The sequence below is a fragment of the Leishmania mexicana genome, chromosome 12, assembly GCF_000234665.1.
Source record: "Leishmania mexicana MHOM/GT/2001/U1103 complete genome, chromosome 12".
In the NCBI taxonomy this organism is placed as follows: domain Eukaryota; phylum Euglenozoa; class Kinetoplastea; order Trypanosomatida; family Trypanosomatidae; genus Leishmania; species Leishmania mexicana.
Genome location: NC_018316.1, coordinates 274,061 through 291,580, shown reverse-complemented (window position 1 = coordinate 291,580; position 17,520 = coordinate 274,061). Strand labels below are relative to the sequence as shown.

At 56.9% G+C, this 17,520-nt stretch overlaps 5 protein-coding genes across 5 annotated transcripts; all 5 read right to left on the bottom strand.

Annotated features, from left to right (window-relative positions):
• Positions 1-139: 139 nt before the first annotated feature.
• LMXM_12_0560 (conserved hypothetical protein) lies at positions 140-4,249 on the bottom strand (the record flags this gene model as incomplete). The annotated part of the gene is made up of 1 exon (XM_003873112.1): positions 140-4,249. One exon carries the CDS (start codon positions 4,247-4,249, stop codon positions 140-142), a length of 4,110 nt encoding a protein of 1,369 aa, XP_003873161.1.
• A 3,334-nt stretch (positions 4,250-7,583) lies between these two features.
• LMXM_12_0550 (hypothetical protein, unknown function) lies at positions 7,584-9,083 on the bottom strand (the record flags this gene model as incomplete). Its single annotated transcript, XM_003873111.1, has 1 exon — positions 7,584-9,083. The coding sequence occupies one exon, from the start codon at positions 9,081-9,083 to the stop codon at positions 7,584-7,586; it is 1,500 nt and encodes a 499-aa protein (XP_003873160.1).
• A 3,826-nt stretch (positions 9,084-12,909) lies between these two features.
• Positions 12,910-13,413, bottom strand: LMXM_12_0540 (conserved hypothetical protein; the record flags this gene model as incomplete). The annotated part of the gene is made up of 1 exon (XM_003873110.1): positions 12,910-13,413. The coding sequence occupies one exon, from the start codon at positions 13,411-13,413 to the stop codon at positions 12,910-12,912; it is 504 nt and encodes a 167-aa protein (XP_003873159.1).
• Positions 13,414-14,496: 1,083 nt separating this feature from the next.
• On the bottom strand, positions 14,497-16,314 carry LMXM_12_0530 (glucose-6-phosphate isomerase; the record flags this gene model as incomplete). The annotated part of the gene is made up of 1 exon (XM_003873109.1): positions 14,497-16,314. One exon carries the CDS (start codon positions 16,312-16,314, stop codon positions 14,497-14,499), a length of 1,818 nt encoding a protein of 605 aa, XP_003873158.1.
• A 558-nt stretch (positions 16,315-16,872) lies between these two features.
• LMXM_12_0520 (putative vacuolar ATP synthase subunit) lies at positions 16,873-17,286 on the bottom strand (the record flags this gene model as incomplete). Its single annotated transcript, XM_003873108.1, has 1 exon — positions 16,873-17,286. One exon carries the CDS (start codon positions 17,284-17,286, stop codon positions 16,873-16,875), a length of 414 nt encoding a protein of 137 aa, XP_003873157.1.
• Between the last annotated feature and the right edge of the window lie 234 nt (positions 17,287-17,520).

The window sequence follows — 17,520 nt, the reverse complement described above, 5'->3', positions numbered from 1 at the left end:
CTATCTTGTGGCCGTGTATTCGCGGATGCAGAGAGGCAGCCGCCACCACCCCCACCACCCAGGGTAACGTTCTCATCCCCGTAACGCGACTTGAAAACCATGTTGTGCTCAACATCTACACGCAGACTTTCTTATGGCCTCAAGGTGCACTCTGACTTGGCATGTTAAGAATTTCGCCGTCCGCCTTGAGACGGAAAGGGCTAGCCGGCCGTGGTGATGCCACAGGTGTGCCATTGGGCACGCTGCGCGGCTGCAGGGCCGTCAGCCCCAGCGTTCGATTTCCCGAGGCCCAGCGGTATACAAAGTAGAGGTTCACGCGCGCGGCGCGCTGCAGAGCGATGGTGCACTCCTCCGGCGGGCACAAGTCGTATGCAACTCGCTCATACAAATGAATGCACAAATAGTACAACTTCAGAAATTGCAAAGCGCGAGCAATGTTGTAGAGTACCTCCCCGATGCCGACAGCTGGCTCGAGAGCCAGGCGGAGCTGCTGATATTGAGTCAGGTAGTAGATGGCCGCCGACACGCACGCCTCACGAGACCGAGTTCGCTTTCGGTGGCTGCAGAACAGATAGGAGAGACCCACCATAAAGTTGAGCAGAATGTCTGAGGGCCTCTCCCGTAGTGCCATTAGGTACAGGTTCAGCACGCGTGTGTAGCTGCGCGTTTGGTGATATCGGTTGGCCAGCAGCACAAGTAGCGCAGGGTCATTGTAGCCGTCAGCAACGGCGCGGTACAGGATGGAGCTGCGATCGTAGCAGCGGTTCAGCACGCTGTGCATCAGCTCCACCACCTCATGGCGCTTGTCCTCGGCGGTGTCCTGCTGCAGGAGCCGGAGTCCTACCCGGTAAGCATCCTCGCTCTCACCCGCAGCGAGTGCGGCTCGCAGTACCGCCAGCCGCAGCGGCCGCTCGAGTCCGTTTCCCATCTGCCGCAGCCGGCGCTTCTGCGCAAAGTGAGTGAGTGAGACAAACGCGAACTCCCGCGCCTCCGTGAACTGGCCCACCGCACTGTAGCACTCCACAACGGCAACGGCGAGTGCGATGAAACCCACCTTGCCCAGCACAGCCACAGCCTCACGGAGTGTCACCTTGTCCCCCAGCCCCGTGCCAGCCGGAAGCCCGGCACCGGCACTGGCGTTGTGGTTCGCCTCCGCCAAGTCAGCCCATGGATTCTGGGTACTGTCTTGCCCCTCCCCGCCGCGCACCCCGCCTCCGGGCGTGAAGCTGGAGGCATCAAGAAAAAGTTGCGCCATAACCGGGTCTTGGAACTGCTTGCTGACCTCCTCCAGCGAGGGGAGCTCATAGGATTCCGGCAATGCGTCCACCGCGTCCTCGTCGTGTTGCTCATCATCCCGCATCGGGCCTACGACCACTTCCCTCGCATTTCCAGACGACTCGGCCAGCTCCGCTTCCGTGTTCGCAATCGCCTCACCCTCTGTCAGGAACCCCTCCAACTCTGCCAGGTCCCTGTCCCGCTCCCCCACTATCGTGTTGTTGGAGCGGCCCACGCCCGCGCCAGCGCTCGCCTTTTTCGCCCTCTTCCCCGCGCCCTTGCCCTCGACGCCTGATGATGTCTTCACCACCTCCGCTTCGGCAGCGGCTGTGTCGGTGACTCTTTCACCGCCTCGGTCGCGCTTTACAGGGGGGTGAAGAGCGTCAGCGCGACTTCGGTCCTCCTCACTGTCGCCGCCGTCCTCCTCCTTGATAGATTGCGTCGCACTGCTCTTGTCTGCTCCTGGCTTGACCCTGCTCGATACCGCCTGGTCCTCCTCAGCCCCATCACCCTCCCCCCCCTCTTCAGCAGGCCAGAAGGCAGCCGGCTCCATGCTGATGACAGCCGCGCGCCGCTCCTCGGCCGTCTTGAGCCGAGTGGCCCCTGGCTCGCCGTGCACAGTAGCATCGCCGCTTCGCTCACCAGCATCTCCGGCAGGTCCTTCAGGCTTCCTATCGGTCAAGAGGGCACCGTCCGCCACCTTCCTCTCGCCACCAGGGCGGCGGCGCCGGCGGTTGAAACGGAAAATCGTCGAGGTGTCCTTAAGCTGCCCCTCCTCCTCCCGTCGATCCCAGCCGGCGGCGAGCGACGCCGCCGCAGAGGCCCCGTAGACGGTTGTCGTTAGTGACTCCAGTCCACGGCGAGCGAGCTGCTGCCGTGCAACGGAAGTGGACGCCTTGATAGACGCAGCTAACGAAAAGGAGGTACGTGCGGCGACGTTGCTGCCCCCAGCCGAGGCGCTGCCGCCCACCATTCCGGCCAGACTCGATGCAGGTATGATGGCTGAACTAGCACGCGTCATTGTCGGCAGGTAAAGAGAGGCCCCGCTGCGACGCGACGGCGTGCCAGGTGCGACAGATTGGGTGTCGCCGTCCTCTTCGCTGGACAGCAGCAGCTCGAAAATCGAAACGCCGAGGGCGATCGCCTCGACGTAGCGCTTCGCACGCTGAAACACGTGAACGAGGAACACACCGAGCTGAATGCGCTGGAGCGCTGGCTCGTGTTTCGACGGCGTCAACACCTCTACGGCGGCGGCTGTGTCTTTGCGCTGATAGAAGTAGTAGCGACCGAGCAGGAGACGTGCCTGCAGATGGGTGGGCTCTAGCTGTAGCACGCGCTCCCCGTATTCCTTTGCTTCCTCGTACAGCTCCCTCGCGTACGCGCTTTGAGCCTGTCCTTGAAGAGCAGCGGCTAGCACTGTTTTGAGGTCTGCCTCCTCCGCCTTGAGTGCCTTTAACGCGTCTGCGGCCGCCTGCACCTGGTCCAACGGAGCTGTGTCCTGCATCAACGTCAGCTCCGCCTCCGCTACATCCACCTGCCTGCGAACACGGTCGTAGACAAACTGATGGTACCGGGTCAGCGTCACGTACACCTGTGCCGCCTCCGCATGCATGCTCACCTTCTGCAGCGACATGGCCGCATCCAGCAGGACGTCACCATAGTCCTCCATTGAGCAGTGCGCCACCAAGTGCTGAAAAACGTCGCGGCATGGTTGCTCATAGACGCCGCCAAGGAACGCGTAGGCCACGCCAAGCCGCACGAGGAGGTCCGGCGGAAGCTCCATCAGGTCGACATCAAGGCAGCCAGCCGCCATATGAAGCAGCTGCACTGTGTCGGAGAAGTTCCCCTGCTCGTTGAGCAGCTCGGCATGGACGTTGACAAGCGTGAGAAAGTTCTTCTGGTCCTGCGGGCTGCGCAGCTCTATTCGCTCCCCGTAAAGTTGATGGACCACGCCCCCGCGGTGCGCACCCATGCTGCTAGCTGCATTCCCAGGGCGGTGGGACGACGGTGGGTGTGAGAGAGGCGAGGCAGGTGGCATGAAGTCGTCAAACCTGAATTCGTCCAGCGAAGTCTCGGCAGGAAACAACGACGTCGGCGCAGTTGGGGCAGTGAGGTCCGCTGTGACGGGCGCTGCTGTCCCGCCCTCCCCGACGTCCATGCCAAAGAAGCGAACGCGTTTTGAGACGGGTTGTTCTGAGATCGACGAGTCCGGCGGGGGTGAGGACAGCTGCTGCTCCGTGCCTGGAGTGAAAGACGACACTTGAGCAGTTGCTTCCCCTCCGTGTCCCATCGTCTCCCCCGCCGCCGTTGTCGCTCCTGTCACCTCACCCGTTGGCAGTAGCTGAAAAGCGTGCTTGACGCTGCTCTCGATCAGCCGCTGGAGTGATGCCCACTTGCCGAGCTGGAAGTACAAAGACGAGAGGAGAGCGAACACCTCAAAGTCGCGGCAACGGCTGCTGTTCCACAACGGCACCAACACATTCGACGCTCTTCGAATCTCGCCCAGGCCAATAAGTAGATCTGCCAACTGCAGCTGCAGCGCACGGTACCGCTCCTGGTTCTTCTCCAGCGCTGACATCCGCTGCAGGCAAACCACGGATTTGTAGTAGAGTTGCTGTGTCATGAAATCGTGCAGCAGCTCCTCCCATAGAACGATGTCGCGAGCCAAGAAGGCCTGAAGGAGCCGGAAGTCGCTGGCCTGGTCAAACTTTCCTTTCGACTCCGCAATCACCGCCAACAGGGCAAAGAGATGCGCGGTGGGTCGGATGCGGAGCGCTTGCACCGCCTCGTGCTCTGCTGCCTGTGAGTCACCTCGCAGGAACGAATTTTGTGCGGCGGTGACGTGTGCCTCAAACGTCGAATGCAGCGCACTCGACGAGAACTCGCTGCGCTGCCCCTCGCGCCGCCGCTTCACAGTCGCTGCGCTTCGCCTTGCCTCAGCGACATTGGCGACTTCCTTTCGCTTTGGCGGCATCGATTGGCACCCCCTACCCGCGGCCGTCCAGAGAGAAGGAAGAAACGAAGAAAAAAAAAGGAATGAAGAGAAGAGGGAGAAAGCCCCGAGATGGCAAAGGTATCGGCATACCACACACACACACACCGTTGGTCGGGAAAGGAGGGGGTTGGGGGGGGGGCCCTCGGACCACGTCTGTCGAAAAGTGGCCTTCGTGGACTCGGCTGGGTGCGGGTTTTTTTTTTGAAGCGGAGCGAGGAAGCGCACACTGGAGGCAGAAAGATGTATGCTCTATACCAGAAGCGTACCTTTTCACGTGTTGCGTCGCGTGTATGTGTTTGTGGTATGTGGGAGTATCTGCGTGGATGAATAGGCAGCTGCGCAAAAACCTTCGCGGACGCTTTGCAGAAGGTGCGCTTGCGCTGCTGAACCGAAAAATGGTGCGGCGACAGAGAAGTATATGTGTGTGTGTGTGCGGGCAGTAGGAGAGAGTGAGTGGGCATGTAACTACCACACCAGTGGGACTGGTGCGTCCGTCATTGTGCGGTGGCGGCAGAAGCACTATCGACCTTCCAGCTTGATGCAGCCCTAAACCACCTCTCACGAAGCCGTCAGCAACCAGAGAGCAAGAAGACACAGAAAAAAAAGAAAACAGGTGAGGCCCGCACTGCTGCTTGTATGAGGAGCGAGGAATCCCATCCATGCACCAGCGTTCGCCCACCAGTCCCACGCACACAACTCCTGACCTGTGTGCTGTCCTCCCCGCTCAATGGGCACACGGTAGACAGAGGCCCTCCTGGTGGTGACAGTGGAAAGAGGAACCATGCATCGATTTGACCCCTCCTCCCCCCCCTCAAAGCACAAAAGCCCCATGTGAGCCTTCTCGTTTGTTTGTCTTGCTCCGTGGCGGGTGGTGTCCCGCTTCGCCCGTTTGGGCCTTAAATGGCAAAAGACGCACGCATGCACGGAGCGGGTGAGTCCCACTCTCCGCCTTTTCTTCTTAGAAAAAAAAAAGAGAAAGCGCCAACAACCGCGGCAGACGCGCAAGCACCTCTACCGGTTTTCGTGGCCTTCACCAACAGAGACACGGAGCTGGGGTGAGTTTGTCGATAAAGCCACGACGCACAGGCCACACCGCAGGTGGGGAACAACGAACGGAGAGAAGCACGTCCCATGGTTGATGTGACACTGCACGGTAGGGGCGACGCAACAAGTTTCTCAAGCTTCCCCCCCACCCCCTCTCCCACTCGCCAGCCTGCACAAATCCTGTGATGCCTCCACTGAGGTCAGCGAGGCACACCACTGGCGACGCTTGCCGGTCGCCTCACGTCTCATGAAAAACAGAGCCCAATCAGAGACGCAACGTGGTTTTCTTTTCTTTGTGGTTCTGCCGCCAGCCGCCTACAGTCCATGGTGCACATTACACAGTCCGCCACCTACACATGCACAACTTCACGCCAAAATCCATCCATGTAGGACTACCGCACTCACTTGCCCCGACAAGCCGATGGACTGATCTAGCCAGGTCGTTCTTTTCTGACAGAGTCAGGAAATTGGAACACACGTCACGAAAGCGCCCGCGAACGTCGGTTTCAGTGTTCACCCCACACGCAAAACTCCCCAGCACCCCGCTGCTGAACCGCTCCATAAGCGGGGCGCGTGCGTCCACACTTCTGCAGATCCGCAGTGGTGCCACGGTGTGCTTTCTCCTCTTCGGCCCACAGAGATATACACACTCAGACTGTCGTGTGTCCGTACGCGCACCCATCATTAAACAAACGAAACGCATCCACATCCCTGACGCACATGTGCATGCACACAATGGGCCAAGAAGCAACGACAAGACCATCCTTGACGGCCTGTGTCATACCAAGACGGTCCGGCCCTTTTACATCTTGCCCGCGAGCTTCACGAAGAAGTGCAGAAGAATTATGGTCACTATAAAGGCGGCGCAACCGATAAGGAGCTGCATCGGCTGGATGGTGAAACCGGTGGGGTCTAGGTCGTTCACCGCCTGACGGGGGCCCACCTGGGAAACACGGCGTTGAGTGGCGCGCATGATGACTGTGGAAGGTGAGAGTCACAATCTGAATAAAGGGGCGAGGGGCAAAGGAAATCAGGGGAGCCTAAACCAAGGGGGCAACAGCAGAATGTGAGACGAGGTAGCTTGATGACACAGACTGGAGCGAGGAGTACACTGCCGCCCAGTGGTACAGGCAGAGTTGAATAAATATGGCGTGAGGGGGGGGAGAGTTCTTGTGTAGCAGAAGGGAGTACGAGGTGTAAAAAAAGAGCAGTGGAGAAGTTCGTTGCAGTGAAGAAGAGACGGCGAAGCGTCCATTGAAGTGACAGATGCTCCGTGGGTGGGTGGGTGGGTTTTTTTGTTTGCCAGCTTTCCTTGTCCGAGAGAGACCGGGCACCGCCGGCGTACAGCGGGCAGAGCGTCCCTCCCCTCCCACCCACCCACCCTCCTCACCCCCTCTCGCACAGGGAAAAAAAAAACGAAAACGAATTGAAAAAGGATCCCCGACATGCCTTCATGTAAGGGGGCCTGTCTCACCGGTCGAGCCTGCACGCACAGGCACATGGCGACAAGGATGCGACATACAGAGAAGACCACCACGGCAGAAAGGGGGCACGAATGGGTGAATCGAAAATCGGCATCCCTCCAAGGGCGTGTGAAAGCCACCGTTATGCGCTGCGTACGTGGGTTTTGTTTTTGTTTTGCGTTTGTTTCTTGGAATGCCGTCGTGCTCAACACAGGTGCCAATCGGCGCACTCTTGACGTCCGTCTTGTGGACCGCACCTCTTCCCTCTATGCATGCTCCGTCTTTGCAATGTCCGCAGAAGGAAGGCCCCGTCTCGGAGCTAGATTGGGGGAAAAAGAGGCCGTCAGGAAGATGGAGATGAGCTGCGCCGTCCACCACCCCTTGTTCGGTGCTTCCTGTAGCCCATTCGTTACTTCAACGTGTCTATTCTGAGGGCTGGGGGAGATGCGTTCGAGTCACGCTGACGCTCCGTCTATCACATGGATGGCGCAAGCGCGTTCACTCTTCCAGGCCACCCCACGCAGCGTCAGCCAGGACCTGGTCGCGCGACATCAGCAGCTATACATTGCCCTGGCTTCCCCAGGTCGCAGGTACTCGGCCTTGTCACCACCAGCAGTGGCTCGACAGTGGCAAGGACAGGGGAGGGGGCTTGCTCGGCTTCCCCCAGACAGAGTGGGTGTGCTGGACCCTGACACCATGCATTGAGGTATCCCTCGTCGTCAGGGTCGTTGTTTATGCTGCAGCAAAGATTACAACGGACCCTATCCAGCGGGGGCAGGCACGGTGGTCGTCCTCTGGGCGGACTCTCAGCTTCGTGTTGCTTCGTAGAGCCGTTTGTACTTGGTTCTCTCCTCTGCAATCAGCGCCACCTGTTGCTCTTTGTCAAGGAACGCGCGAAGAAGCTCTTTGAATTGCCTCCCCGCAGCGCCAGGCGCCATGGCGGCAGAGCCGTCGCACAAAGTGGGCAACCCATCTGATGTTGACAAAACGCTATGAATAGTACACGCCACACCACCAGATGGCGGCGGCCTTGGAAAGGCGAACGGATCCGGCATGACTCGCAGGGGCTCAGCTGCCATCACGGCCTTCTCACAGCCCACCAATGATGGCCGACAACCGTCCTGCGTGCGACTTCCAATGGCGCTCGTGGTGTAGCAGCCTGCACTACTCGGCAGCACACCAGGGGAGACTGAGCTGGTTGGGGGTGAAGGCTTCAGCCTCTGTCCTCCAGCATCATCCAAGAGTGCTGAGTCTCCGGATTCCAGAGCGCTAGCTATTGTCGATGACTGCGTTCGTGACGACTCGGCACATTTCCCAGTGGACATCCCTTGCCCCTCCGCGAGCGGCGGCCACACTACAACGGCACCGCTTCCCACAGCCTTCGCAACGCGCCCAGCTGGGGTGGTGCTTGGGGACAAGAAGCTCGCCGCCGTCGAGTCACTTTGACAGCTCATATCCACACCAGGCGTACCGCTGCTGTCCTTCTCGTTCTCCTTGTCCGCCGCGCAATCGCCGGTGCCCTCCTCGTAGGGCGAAGCTGGCAAAGCAGTGCTGGCCTCCGACGCCATAGAACTGCGCAGCTTTCCGGCCTCAGACGGCGACGAGACACACGGAGGTGGTTTGTAGGGCGACGGAGGACCATAAAGGCGTTGGGACGGCGGTGACATATCAGAGGCCGAGCTCCCTGCATTGGGCTCGCCCTGGAAGTCGCTTGCGCAGTTACCGATCGTGGATACCCCTGGCAGCCCCCCACATGTGCCGATGGCACTTGGGCCTGCTGCAAACGAGGAAGATGAGGGTGTCGAGGACATATGCATTTCTCTACACACCTGCTTCCTCCACTTGAGCAATTCGACGGCGCGCGACTTCCATCGTGCTTTCGCCGCCAGCGCCTCCGTGAGCCGCGCGAGACACTCGGCATGGCCCGACTGCTCCTTCCGCAAAGCACGACGCAGCTCATCTAATGTAGCCTGCCACGTGTCCCTAAGACATTCTTCTGCGGCGTCCTTTGTGTTACGGTCTGGCCCCCCCGAAGTCTTCAGACACGATCCATCCTTCGCCTCCGACTGTCGTGGCGCCAAAAGTGGTCCACTTGTCTGGTCCGTGAGCTCCGCCCGCACTGACGCCTCCACCTCCCTCCCCTGCTGCGCGTACTCCTGCTGAAATCGGCAAAGCTGCGCCCTGGATAAAGCGCAGTCATCACGGAGCTGCGCGACTACGACTTCATAGTTTTCCATCGTGGTGTAGCAGCGGCGCAGTTCTCTCTGCATCTGGATAAACTCGCAGATGGATTGTTCGCTGTGCATGCAGCTCTTATCGTGACAGTAAAGTCCACTGGTCACGCTCCTCGACAGCAGCGAGCTGGAATACGTTTGCTCAGACAAAGATACCGTCCCGACATCTTGGCCTTCTCCTTTCCCATATATCTCGCCTTCCACAAGCACACCGCTCACGCCCGGCGTGCCTGTCGCGCGCCTTGATGCCGCGGCAGGCTCTACTGGAGATACGGCGCTTTTCTTTAAGCTCGATAATGACGCAGGTGCAGCACCGACTAGACGAACAGATGTCAGTGGCACCTCTGCATCGACCTTGTCGGCTCTCTTGCGAGAGAAACTAGAGGTAGATGGCAGGAGCTGCTGGGCCCGCAGCGGGGTAACTCGCGACTCTTGCAACACCGCCTCCCCCGCAACCCCATCATCTTTGGGTCCCCCTGGCACAGTGTAGGGTTTTGAGGGTGCCGCTGAGCGGGTGTGCAGAAGGCTGCGTCGGATGTTGTTTAGCCGTTTCGTGGTCACGCCCGTCGCGACAGAGGTACAAGTACTGGCTTGCGATGGCAGCGATGTGCTTCGGTGTAGTGCCAGCGGTGAAATGTTCGCGCGGGAGGTGCGGTATCGATGAAGCAACGGTGCCCCGGTCTTTGCGAAGCTCGGCGATACAGAAGGGGACTTTAGAGCAGCATTTCCCTCATGTGGCGTGGATGCCAGCGGATGTGACGAAGAGCACCGCGCAAGCGAACCGATATCCAGCGTCCCTTGCGACGGACTACTGCTCAGACCGGAAGGGCTCGGAGAGGTGTCTGCTCTTCCGGCCCGACAATGCGTGGAAGGAGGCAGAGTTACTTCTGCCACGCGGTTCGTTGTCCCTACACCTGCCCCGCCGCTCGCCTCACACGGCGCTCGGCGCTTGTGTGCGCTTGTGGGGTAGTAGTTGAAGTCACCGTGCAGCGAGCGATACCCGTGCGCTTCAGCGACTGGTGAAGGAGCTTCGGTTGACGGTAGCACCGCGTCAGCAGAAAGAGTGACGGGCATCAGTGTAAGGGAGGGAGCTCACAGGATGACAAGACGCATGCGATCAGGTCGTCTATGTGTAACAGGAAACGAATAGTATGTTGGAGGATCTATATAAAGGCAGACGTGCGTTGACGCCGGCCCTTTGTGCTGCACAGGGGAGCGAGCGGAAATGGTCTATGGAGGCTAGAGCGCCACGTCGACAAGGAAGACGCCACCCCGGTGCCGACCGTCGGCAGATGCGCTGTGCCGACTCGGAGTGAGATGATACAAAAAAAAATACCCTCCAATGAAGAGGCAACAAACAGAAGGGAAGGGCTGGGGAGAGAAAGAAGAAAAGCAAGTGAACATGTCATGACGTGATGGCGAGTAGCACTGAACGCTTCCAGTTTTATCCCATCCCGTGAAAGATAGTCGCGACTGCTGGCGAGAGAGGGAGCACTTCCATCAGCATGCCTCTGTCATCCCACGGATGCTCTTCCGAGGTCAGCAGGCTTCGTCTCCACCTACACGCTGAATCATCAGAGTAGCACCTCATCGTTTTCATCGGAGGTGGTACTGCCGACTCCAAGTCCGAAGGGCGCTCGTTTGGAACGTGGTGGTCGAGGGAAAGCTGTTCCTCTGTTTTTCTTTCTGTTCGGCACGGTCGACATCCAGTCTGTACTACAGAGCCAAGGTAAAACACACACACACACACATGCATAGAGGGAAGGAAAGGTAAACAAGACGAAAAAAAAAAAGTCGTCCCCCTCCCCCAACGGCTACGAGAGCATAAGCCAGTCAGAGAGCAAAGAGAGATGAGCTGAGATGTCGTGGGGGGAGGGGGGAGAAGAGAAAACGAGTCACGCGGGCTTTGCCGAAGAAGTGCTCTGACTCTTCTTTGCCTCAGAACGAGTAATCGTCAAGGGTATCTTCTTGTGGGCCAGCCAGCCGCACCCCTAACGTTTCAACCTTTTTACGTACTAGGATAAAGAGAGCGTGTGCACACACTGGTGCTTGGGTGCAGATAGGGTTCCTGTTCGACGCGCGTGGCAGCCATGACTACCCCACACACACACACACACTCCGCGCAGCACAGCACAGCGCAGGTGAGTAAAACGGCTTACAACGCTTGGAGCACAAGCAACAGTTACGTTCTGTAGTAACCTGCGTTCCAAAAAAAAAAAAACGCATGCACACTCACGCACAGAAAGAGAAAGGAAGCGGAAGGAAGGAGGAGATCACAAGCCGGCTAAGGCACTAAGTTGTTGCCTGTTTTTGTTGTGGTTGTCTGTGCCGCCCCCCCCCCTCACCCTTTCGTGGATCCGTGGGTGGTGTGCCCCAGTCCTCGGATACGACAAAAAAAGGGAGAAGCGACATAAGTCGGACTTCAGGGATCCGCACCGGCAACGGGGAAAGCGAAAGATGTAAGTGAATAGGAGGAGGGGAAGGAGCGGGAGCAACATGAGCACGAGGAAGTTGATGGGAAACAAGAGAGACAAACAGAAAAAAAAGAAAAGAAATCTGTGAGGAGGAGGAGGAGCCGGGAAGTGTGAAGTCGGGGCAACGACGGAGGGAAAAAGATGAGGGGAAGGGGGGGTGCAGGGAGGAGGCCGTCGTGGAACAAGTGGAAGAAAAGACCTTGGGGAGCTGACGGCTATCTCCGTCCGCCTAGAATTAGGAAGGACATACGGGCACAAGAATGTGAGACAGCACACGCTACTAAACCTTTTACCCATCACTGCCTTGCAGCGTGGCACCGTACCCTCGTCAGTAGTCCATGTACGTCGGCCGCGTCTCAGTCGCCCCTTCGACTCACCAGTGCTGTCGGACCACTTACTCTTGTCTTCTGAGAGCTTCCCTTGCTCAAGCAGACTGATGAGAGCCGTCGCAGAACGGCAGGTTCTTGGTAACCTCGCAGCCGCAGCGCTACGCTGTACTCGCCTCCTTTGCTGTGAACGTCATTGGCAGCGTCGCCGCAGCGTGTTGCTCGCTGCACACGCTGTGAGAGCCGTCACAGGAGAGCTGTTTCTGACTGAGCCCACACGTGCACCAGTAGTAGACCTTTCCAGGCTCGTGCTGGACGCTGTAAGGTGCCTTCTCCGGAAGCGCGACGTGGGGCGGTAGTGCTCCAGGAAGCGGTGTCCGTCATATTAGCTGGTGTGAGAGAGAAAGGTAAAGGCCAACTTTCAAGTAAAAAGTGGGAGTGGAGAGCCTTTGACGGCGGGTGCGAGTGTGTGCGAAACCGATGACGTGGGGCGATAGGGGAAGGTGTCTGCATGCGAATGTTGTAGCAGCACAGGTTCCCGAATCATGGATACGACGTTGTCGACAGTAGAAAAAGGATGGTTAACGAAGAGAAGGAATGAGAGGCGCAGGATTGAGGAAATACGTATGATTTTGCAAGCAGCTGTTTGCGCGTCGCACACGCACGTGCACAGCTTCAGTTACGCCACTGCCATGAGGACACACATAACGAGTCCAGAGCTCCCCACCCAACCCCTCGCAGAGCGTGAGGGAGACCCAGGTAGCGCACTGGCATCGCAGAGACCAGCACGCCCACGAGGGGCGATAGCGAAAAGGCAGCCAACGCCCTGGGCTTTTCGGTAGATCGACTAAACTTGCGATGGGTCCGCAGACGTGCACATAGTCATGAAACAATCCAGCTGTAGAAAAAAGAACACGCAAGAGAGAGAGTACGCCAACGAGGTCCACGTTTTGCTCATGACAACAAGTTCGCCTCTGTGTTCGAGATCTTGGTGTCCCGTAGGAAAAATAACAAATGTGATGGGGTGGAAAGAGAGATGCTGCAGGGCAGCCACGAGAGGCGTTTCTTTTGTTTTCGTTCATCCGTGCCGCCTCTCTGTCATCGATCGTACCGGGGTGGCAGCTGCACCCATTTCATTTCATGCTTCGGTGAGTTGACTTGAGTTTTGCGGAAGCGCGCCACCGGACACTCCTCTTGCACACGTTTGCCGAGTTGCTCAATCTGCAGTGGTGTCGCCCTAGGAGCATCCACCATGACGTTCATTCCACCCTCTGGTGTTTTTTCAAAGCGGATGTCGCGCAGATCCACCCCCATCTCGCGTGCAATGTCGCGAGCGTGCGACTCGCTGCACCATTCGAGGGCCTTGTCCAAGAATCCGCCGAGCGGCCCGCCAGGCGGGAAACCGCTACCGCCACCAAACCCACCAAAGATGTTGCCGCCGTTACCACCAGAACTTCCGCCCTTGTGGCCAAAAAGACTGGCCCCACCGCTTCCACTGCTGCCGCCCAACCCACCAGAGGTACCGCCAGCGTCCCTCCAAAACCCCTTGGAGAAGCCCCTGGTGAAGCTGCTAAAGAAACAGCGAGTTCCCGTGCGCCGCATCGTTTGTGGCGGCGCTGCCGCACAATAGTCGGCCTCTTCGCCGTCGCGGAAGCTGTATGTTGGCACACAATGTAGTCCTCCAGCTTGCCTGTGCCTGCCCTTCCTCTAGTAGTTTATTGCAGCTTGAGAAGAAGCACTAGCTCTACACTCACCTTGATACGATTGGTGGCACCATGGAAACAAAAAGAAAAGCGGTGATTTTTTCCCCCAAGCACAGCGTTTTTTATTATGCCATCACAAAAGGAAAGCCAGTGGAGGAAAAAGAGCGACACTACCGGAAGCAGCCCTGCAGGGCACAGTTGACCGTCCCGGATGAGGAAGTAGCTAACACACTCACACTGAGGTGCTTTTCGACACCGAGGTGGCAGTCTGGCAAAGTTAAGACGCAATGCGAAACAGATCCAGAAGTGTTGTATCGATTTTTCCCACTTTCCATTTCCTTTACATTTTGTATGACCAGAGAGCTTCATTGCCACAAAAGTAAACGCTTCAGCAAGCTGGAAGGAAGTCTGCGCTGTACAGACACAATCCAGAAGGTAATGGTCGCCTGTTTGCTTGTTTTTCCCCTCCCCCCCTCTTCAGGCCACTCGAATAGCGAAGGAAAAGAAAGGTCCCCTCTCACGCGATCGGAAGTTATGGCTCCTGTCGCGCTCTTCTCGGAAACCGTGCTTAAAGACTTATAGTCTGCGCACTGGAACGAGTTGTGTAGTCAACTAAATTATACTTCGTGAAGAGAAGCTGGGCTGTATGTGTGTGTGTTTTGTTTTTGTTTTTTTTTGCCGTGGTTGCTGATTCAGCCTTTGAGGGGCTCAAGGGTTCTTGAGTCCTGCGCTCGAAGGCCTCTTTTTGATAATATAGGTACACTGTGTGTGAACCCATTGCCCACTTTCAGTTTTTTTTTCAAGCAGTGTATAGTTTTTCTTTTTTTGATATGGTGCTTCTCCCGTGTCCTGAGAGGCAATCACACCAGACAGAGCAAACTCAGTTCGCTCCGGCTCATCGCTACCTGTCCGTTGCATCGCCAACAAAGGAAGGAAAGAGAACACACGTCGCAGCTCTAAATAGTAGCGTTAAGAGGCTCTTTCATAGATGTGCGCGCGTGTTGAACAGGTTGATTAGCCCATTCGTAGAGGCATCGTGATTGGAGACGATGTTGCCGGACTTGAGTTGCGGCAAGATAGACTTGGCAAGCACCTTGCCAAGCTCCACACCCCACTGGTCATAGCTGTTGATGCCCCAAATCGCGCCCTGGACGAGAACCTTATGCTCGTACATGGCAATGATGGCACCCAGCGCACGCGGAGTAAGAGCATTCACCAAGATCGAGTTGCTGGGCCGGTTGCCCGTAAACGTTTTGTGCGGAATCATACTCTCAATGGCATCACCTGACATACCAGACTGGACCAGCTCCTGGCGGACCTCCTCCGCGCTCTTTCCTACCATGAGCGCCTCTGTCTGCGCGAAGAAGTTGCTCATCAGGATCCGGTGGTGGTCCCCCACACGGTTCTGTGTTTGGACGCAGCCAATGAAATCGCACGGAATGATCTTGGTGCCCTGGTGAATGAGCTGGTAGAATGCGTGTTGACCATTTGTGCCGGCCTCACCGAAGATAATGGGGCCCGTCTGCACAGCCACCGCACCAGACTTCTTGGTCACCCCCTTGCCGTTGCTCTCCATGTCGAGCTGCTGAAGGTAGGCAGGCAGACGCCACAGGTACTGGTCGTACGGCAGCACCGCCTCTGTCTCCGCGCCGAAAAAGTTGTTGTACCAGATGCCGACCAAAGCCAGCATCATCGGCAAGTTCTGCTCCACCGGTGCCGACGCAAAGTGGTTATCCATCACGTGCGCTCCAGTCAGGAACTCCACAAAGTTGTCGTAGCCAATCGAAAGCATCACGGAGAGGCCGATGGCGGACCACACAGAGTAGCGCCCACCGACCCAGTCCCAGAACACAAACATGTTGGCGGTATCAATGCCGAACTCCCGAACCTTTTCTGTGTTGGTCGATAGGGCAACGAAATGCTTTGCAACGGCGCCATCCGTCGAGATGTTCTTTGCTTTGAGGTAGTCCATGAGGGCGTTGCGTGCAGACATGGCATTCGTCAACGTTTCTTGTGTAGTAAACGTCTTGCTCGCAATGATGAAGACGGTCTCCTCCAGCTTCACCTGCTTCAGCACCTCAGCCATGTGTGTCCCATCAACGTTGGACACAAAAAAGCAATGCATGTCGCGCTTGGAGAACGGCTTCAGTGCCTCGGTCACCATGACCGGGCCAAGGTCGCTGCCGCCAATGCCAATGTTGACTATGTTGGAAACGCTCTTGCCCGTCTGACCCTTCCACTCTCCGCTGCGGACCTTTTCGGTAAAGCTCTTCATTTGGGCAAGCACATTGTTCACATCGGCCATCACATCTTTTCCGTCAACGATGATCGGGCGGTTACTGCGGTTGCGCAGCGCCACATGTAACACGGCGCGGTGTTCAGTAGAATTTACCCGCTGCCCATCAAACATAGCCTTGACGAACGCCCGCACTCCACGTTCCTCGGCCAGTGCAACCAACGCGTCCTTGATCTCATCGTTGATATGTGACTTGGAGTAGTCGAGGAAGAGGAAGTTCTCCTCCCTCTGCAGGGCAACCTCAATCGAGTACCGCCCAAAGCGCTGATGATCACTCTCGAAATGCGAAAGGATGGACTCGTCGCCGTGCCTCTCGTACAGGGACTGCAAGCGCTTCCACGCCGGCAAGTTCAACAGGCTGCTGTCCGTGGCTCCCAGCATCTTGGTCCTGCGTGCAACCTCATGCGGGGCATTGAAAGTCGAAGTGGCCATGCACGGGGTGCACCCACTGACTTTGGTGCTCTCCACCACGTGCTCCTTCAGTTTCGAAAGATAATCGCTCATCTTGAAAAGGGCTTTGATGTGCAATAGAAAACTGTTTCTTCTTGTGTATGTGTGTGTGCGTATGCGTGCGTGTTGTCAGCGTATAATACTGATAAAGCGGAGCTATAGCGAGTGAGGTGATGATCCTGTTGCTGAAAAATCTACCCAGTGCATTTCGCATGTGAAAATGACACTGGAAAGGAGGAATGTACAGAAGACCAGCAGTGTGTGGGGCTGAAAAGACCGGAGCTTCGGAAGCATAAAGTACGGGCAGTAGAGACGCGATACATGCAAGCGCGTACAGATATATACGTCAAATTCTCGCGACTGTTTTGAATGGAAAACAAGTCCTCAAAATGTCGAGCAAACGACCAGCTATAAGTTTGCAATGTATTTTCTTGTCTCACCTCTCCGAAGAGCAAAGCCAGGCATTTAGTAACCATCCTAATAGTCGATAACACCACCAAAAACACATGGAAATGCCGTGGTCGCCAGCTTCCTCCTCCCAACGGACACATAGAAAGAAGCACAAAGCGAAAAAGACCTGCACACTGCCAATCCACCCGCGACGTATGTGAACTACCGAATACCCAGCGCACGAGTGATCTTCTCCAGCACAAAATCCTTTTCGGCGTCGTACTTTTGCCCCTTGCTTGGGATCTCCAAGATGCAAGGAATCACAGTGTTGTGTTCCTCCATAAGATGGCGAATATCATTGGCTATGTGCTGGCAGATGATGATGATCCCAATATCCTTTCGTCCACACATGGTTGTAAACGCTTCTTCGATCTCCGACAGAGGCGTCGATGGAGTCACAACATAGTAATTTGGTGGAAGCCCGCTTTGCTGGCCTTCGCTTGGATTCTCCCCTTGGTTAGCCATCACTCGGTTGTCGCCGACTCCGGCAAGAAGAAACCCGGTGACTGTGTCCTCGTCGCCGATGATCCCGACGATGCGCTGCTCACCGTTGCGGTAGCGGACAGAATTTGCCATGGTTGCTAAGAGAGACTGTGTGACAATAGCTTTGTTGTATGAAGCTTTCGTCATGTGGGAACAGAGAATCAAAATACGATATGATAGTAGGTGGGATTCGACGGTGTTGCGCAGTCACAAAAGCACGCAAGTTTAGCTGAGCACGTGCTCTCGCCATAAAGGACTGCTGCAAAGACCTACTGTCGCTGCTGCTTTTCTATTAACTAGTATCCATCCACATTCATCTCCGATGCT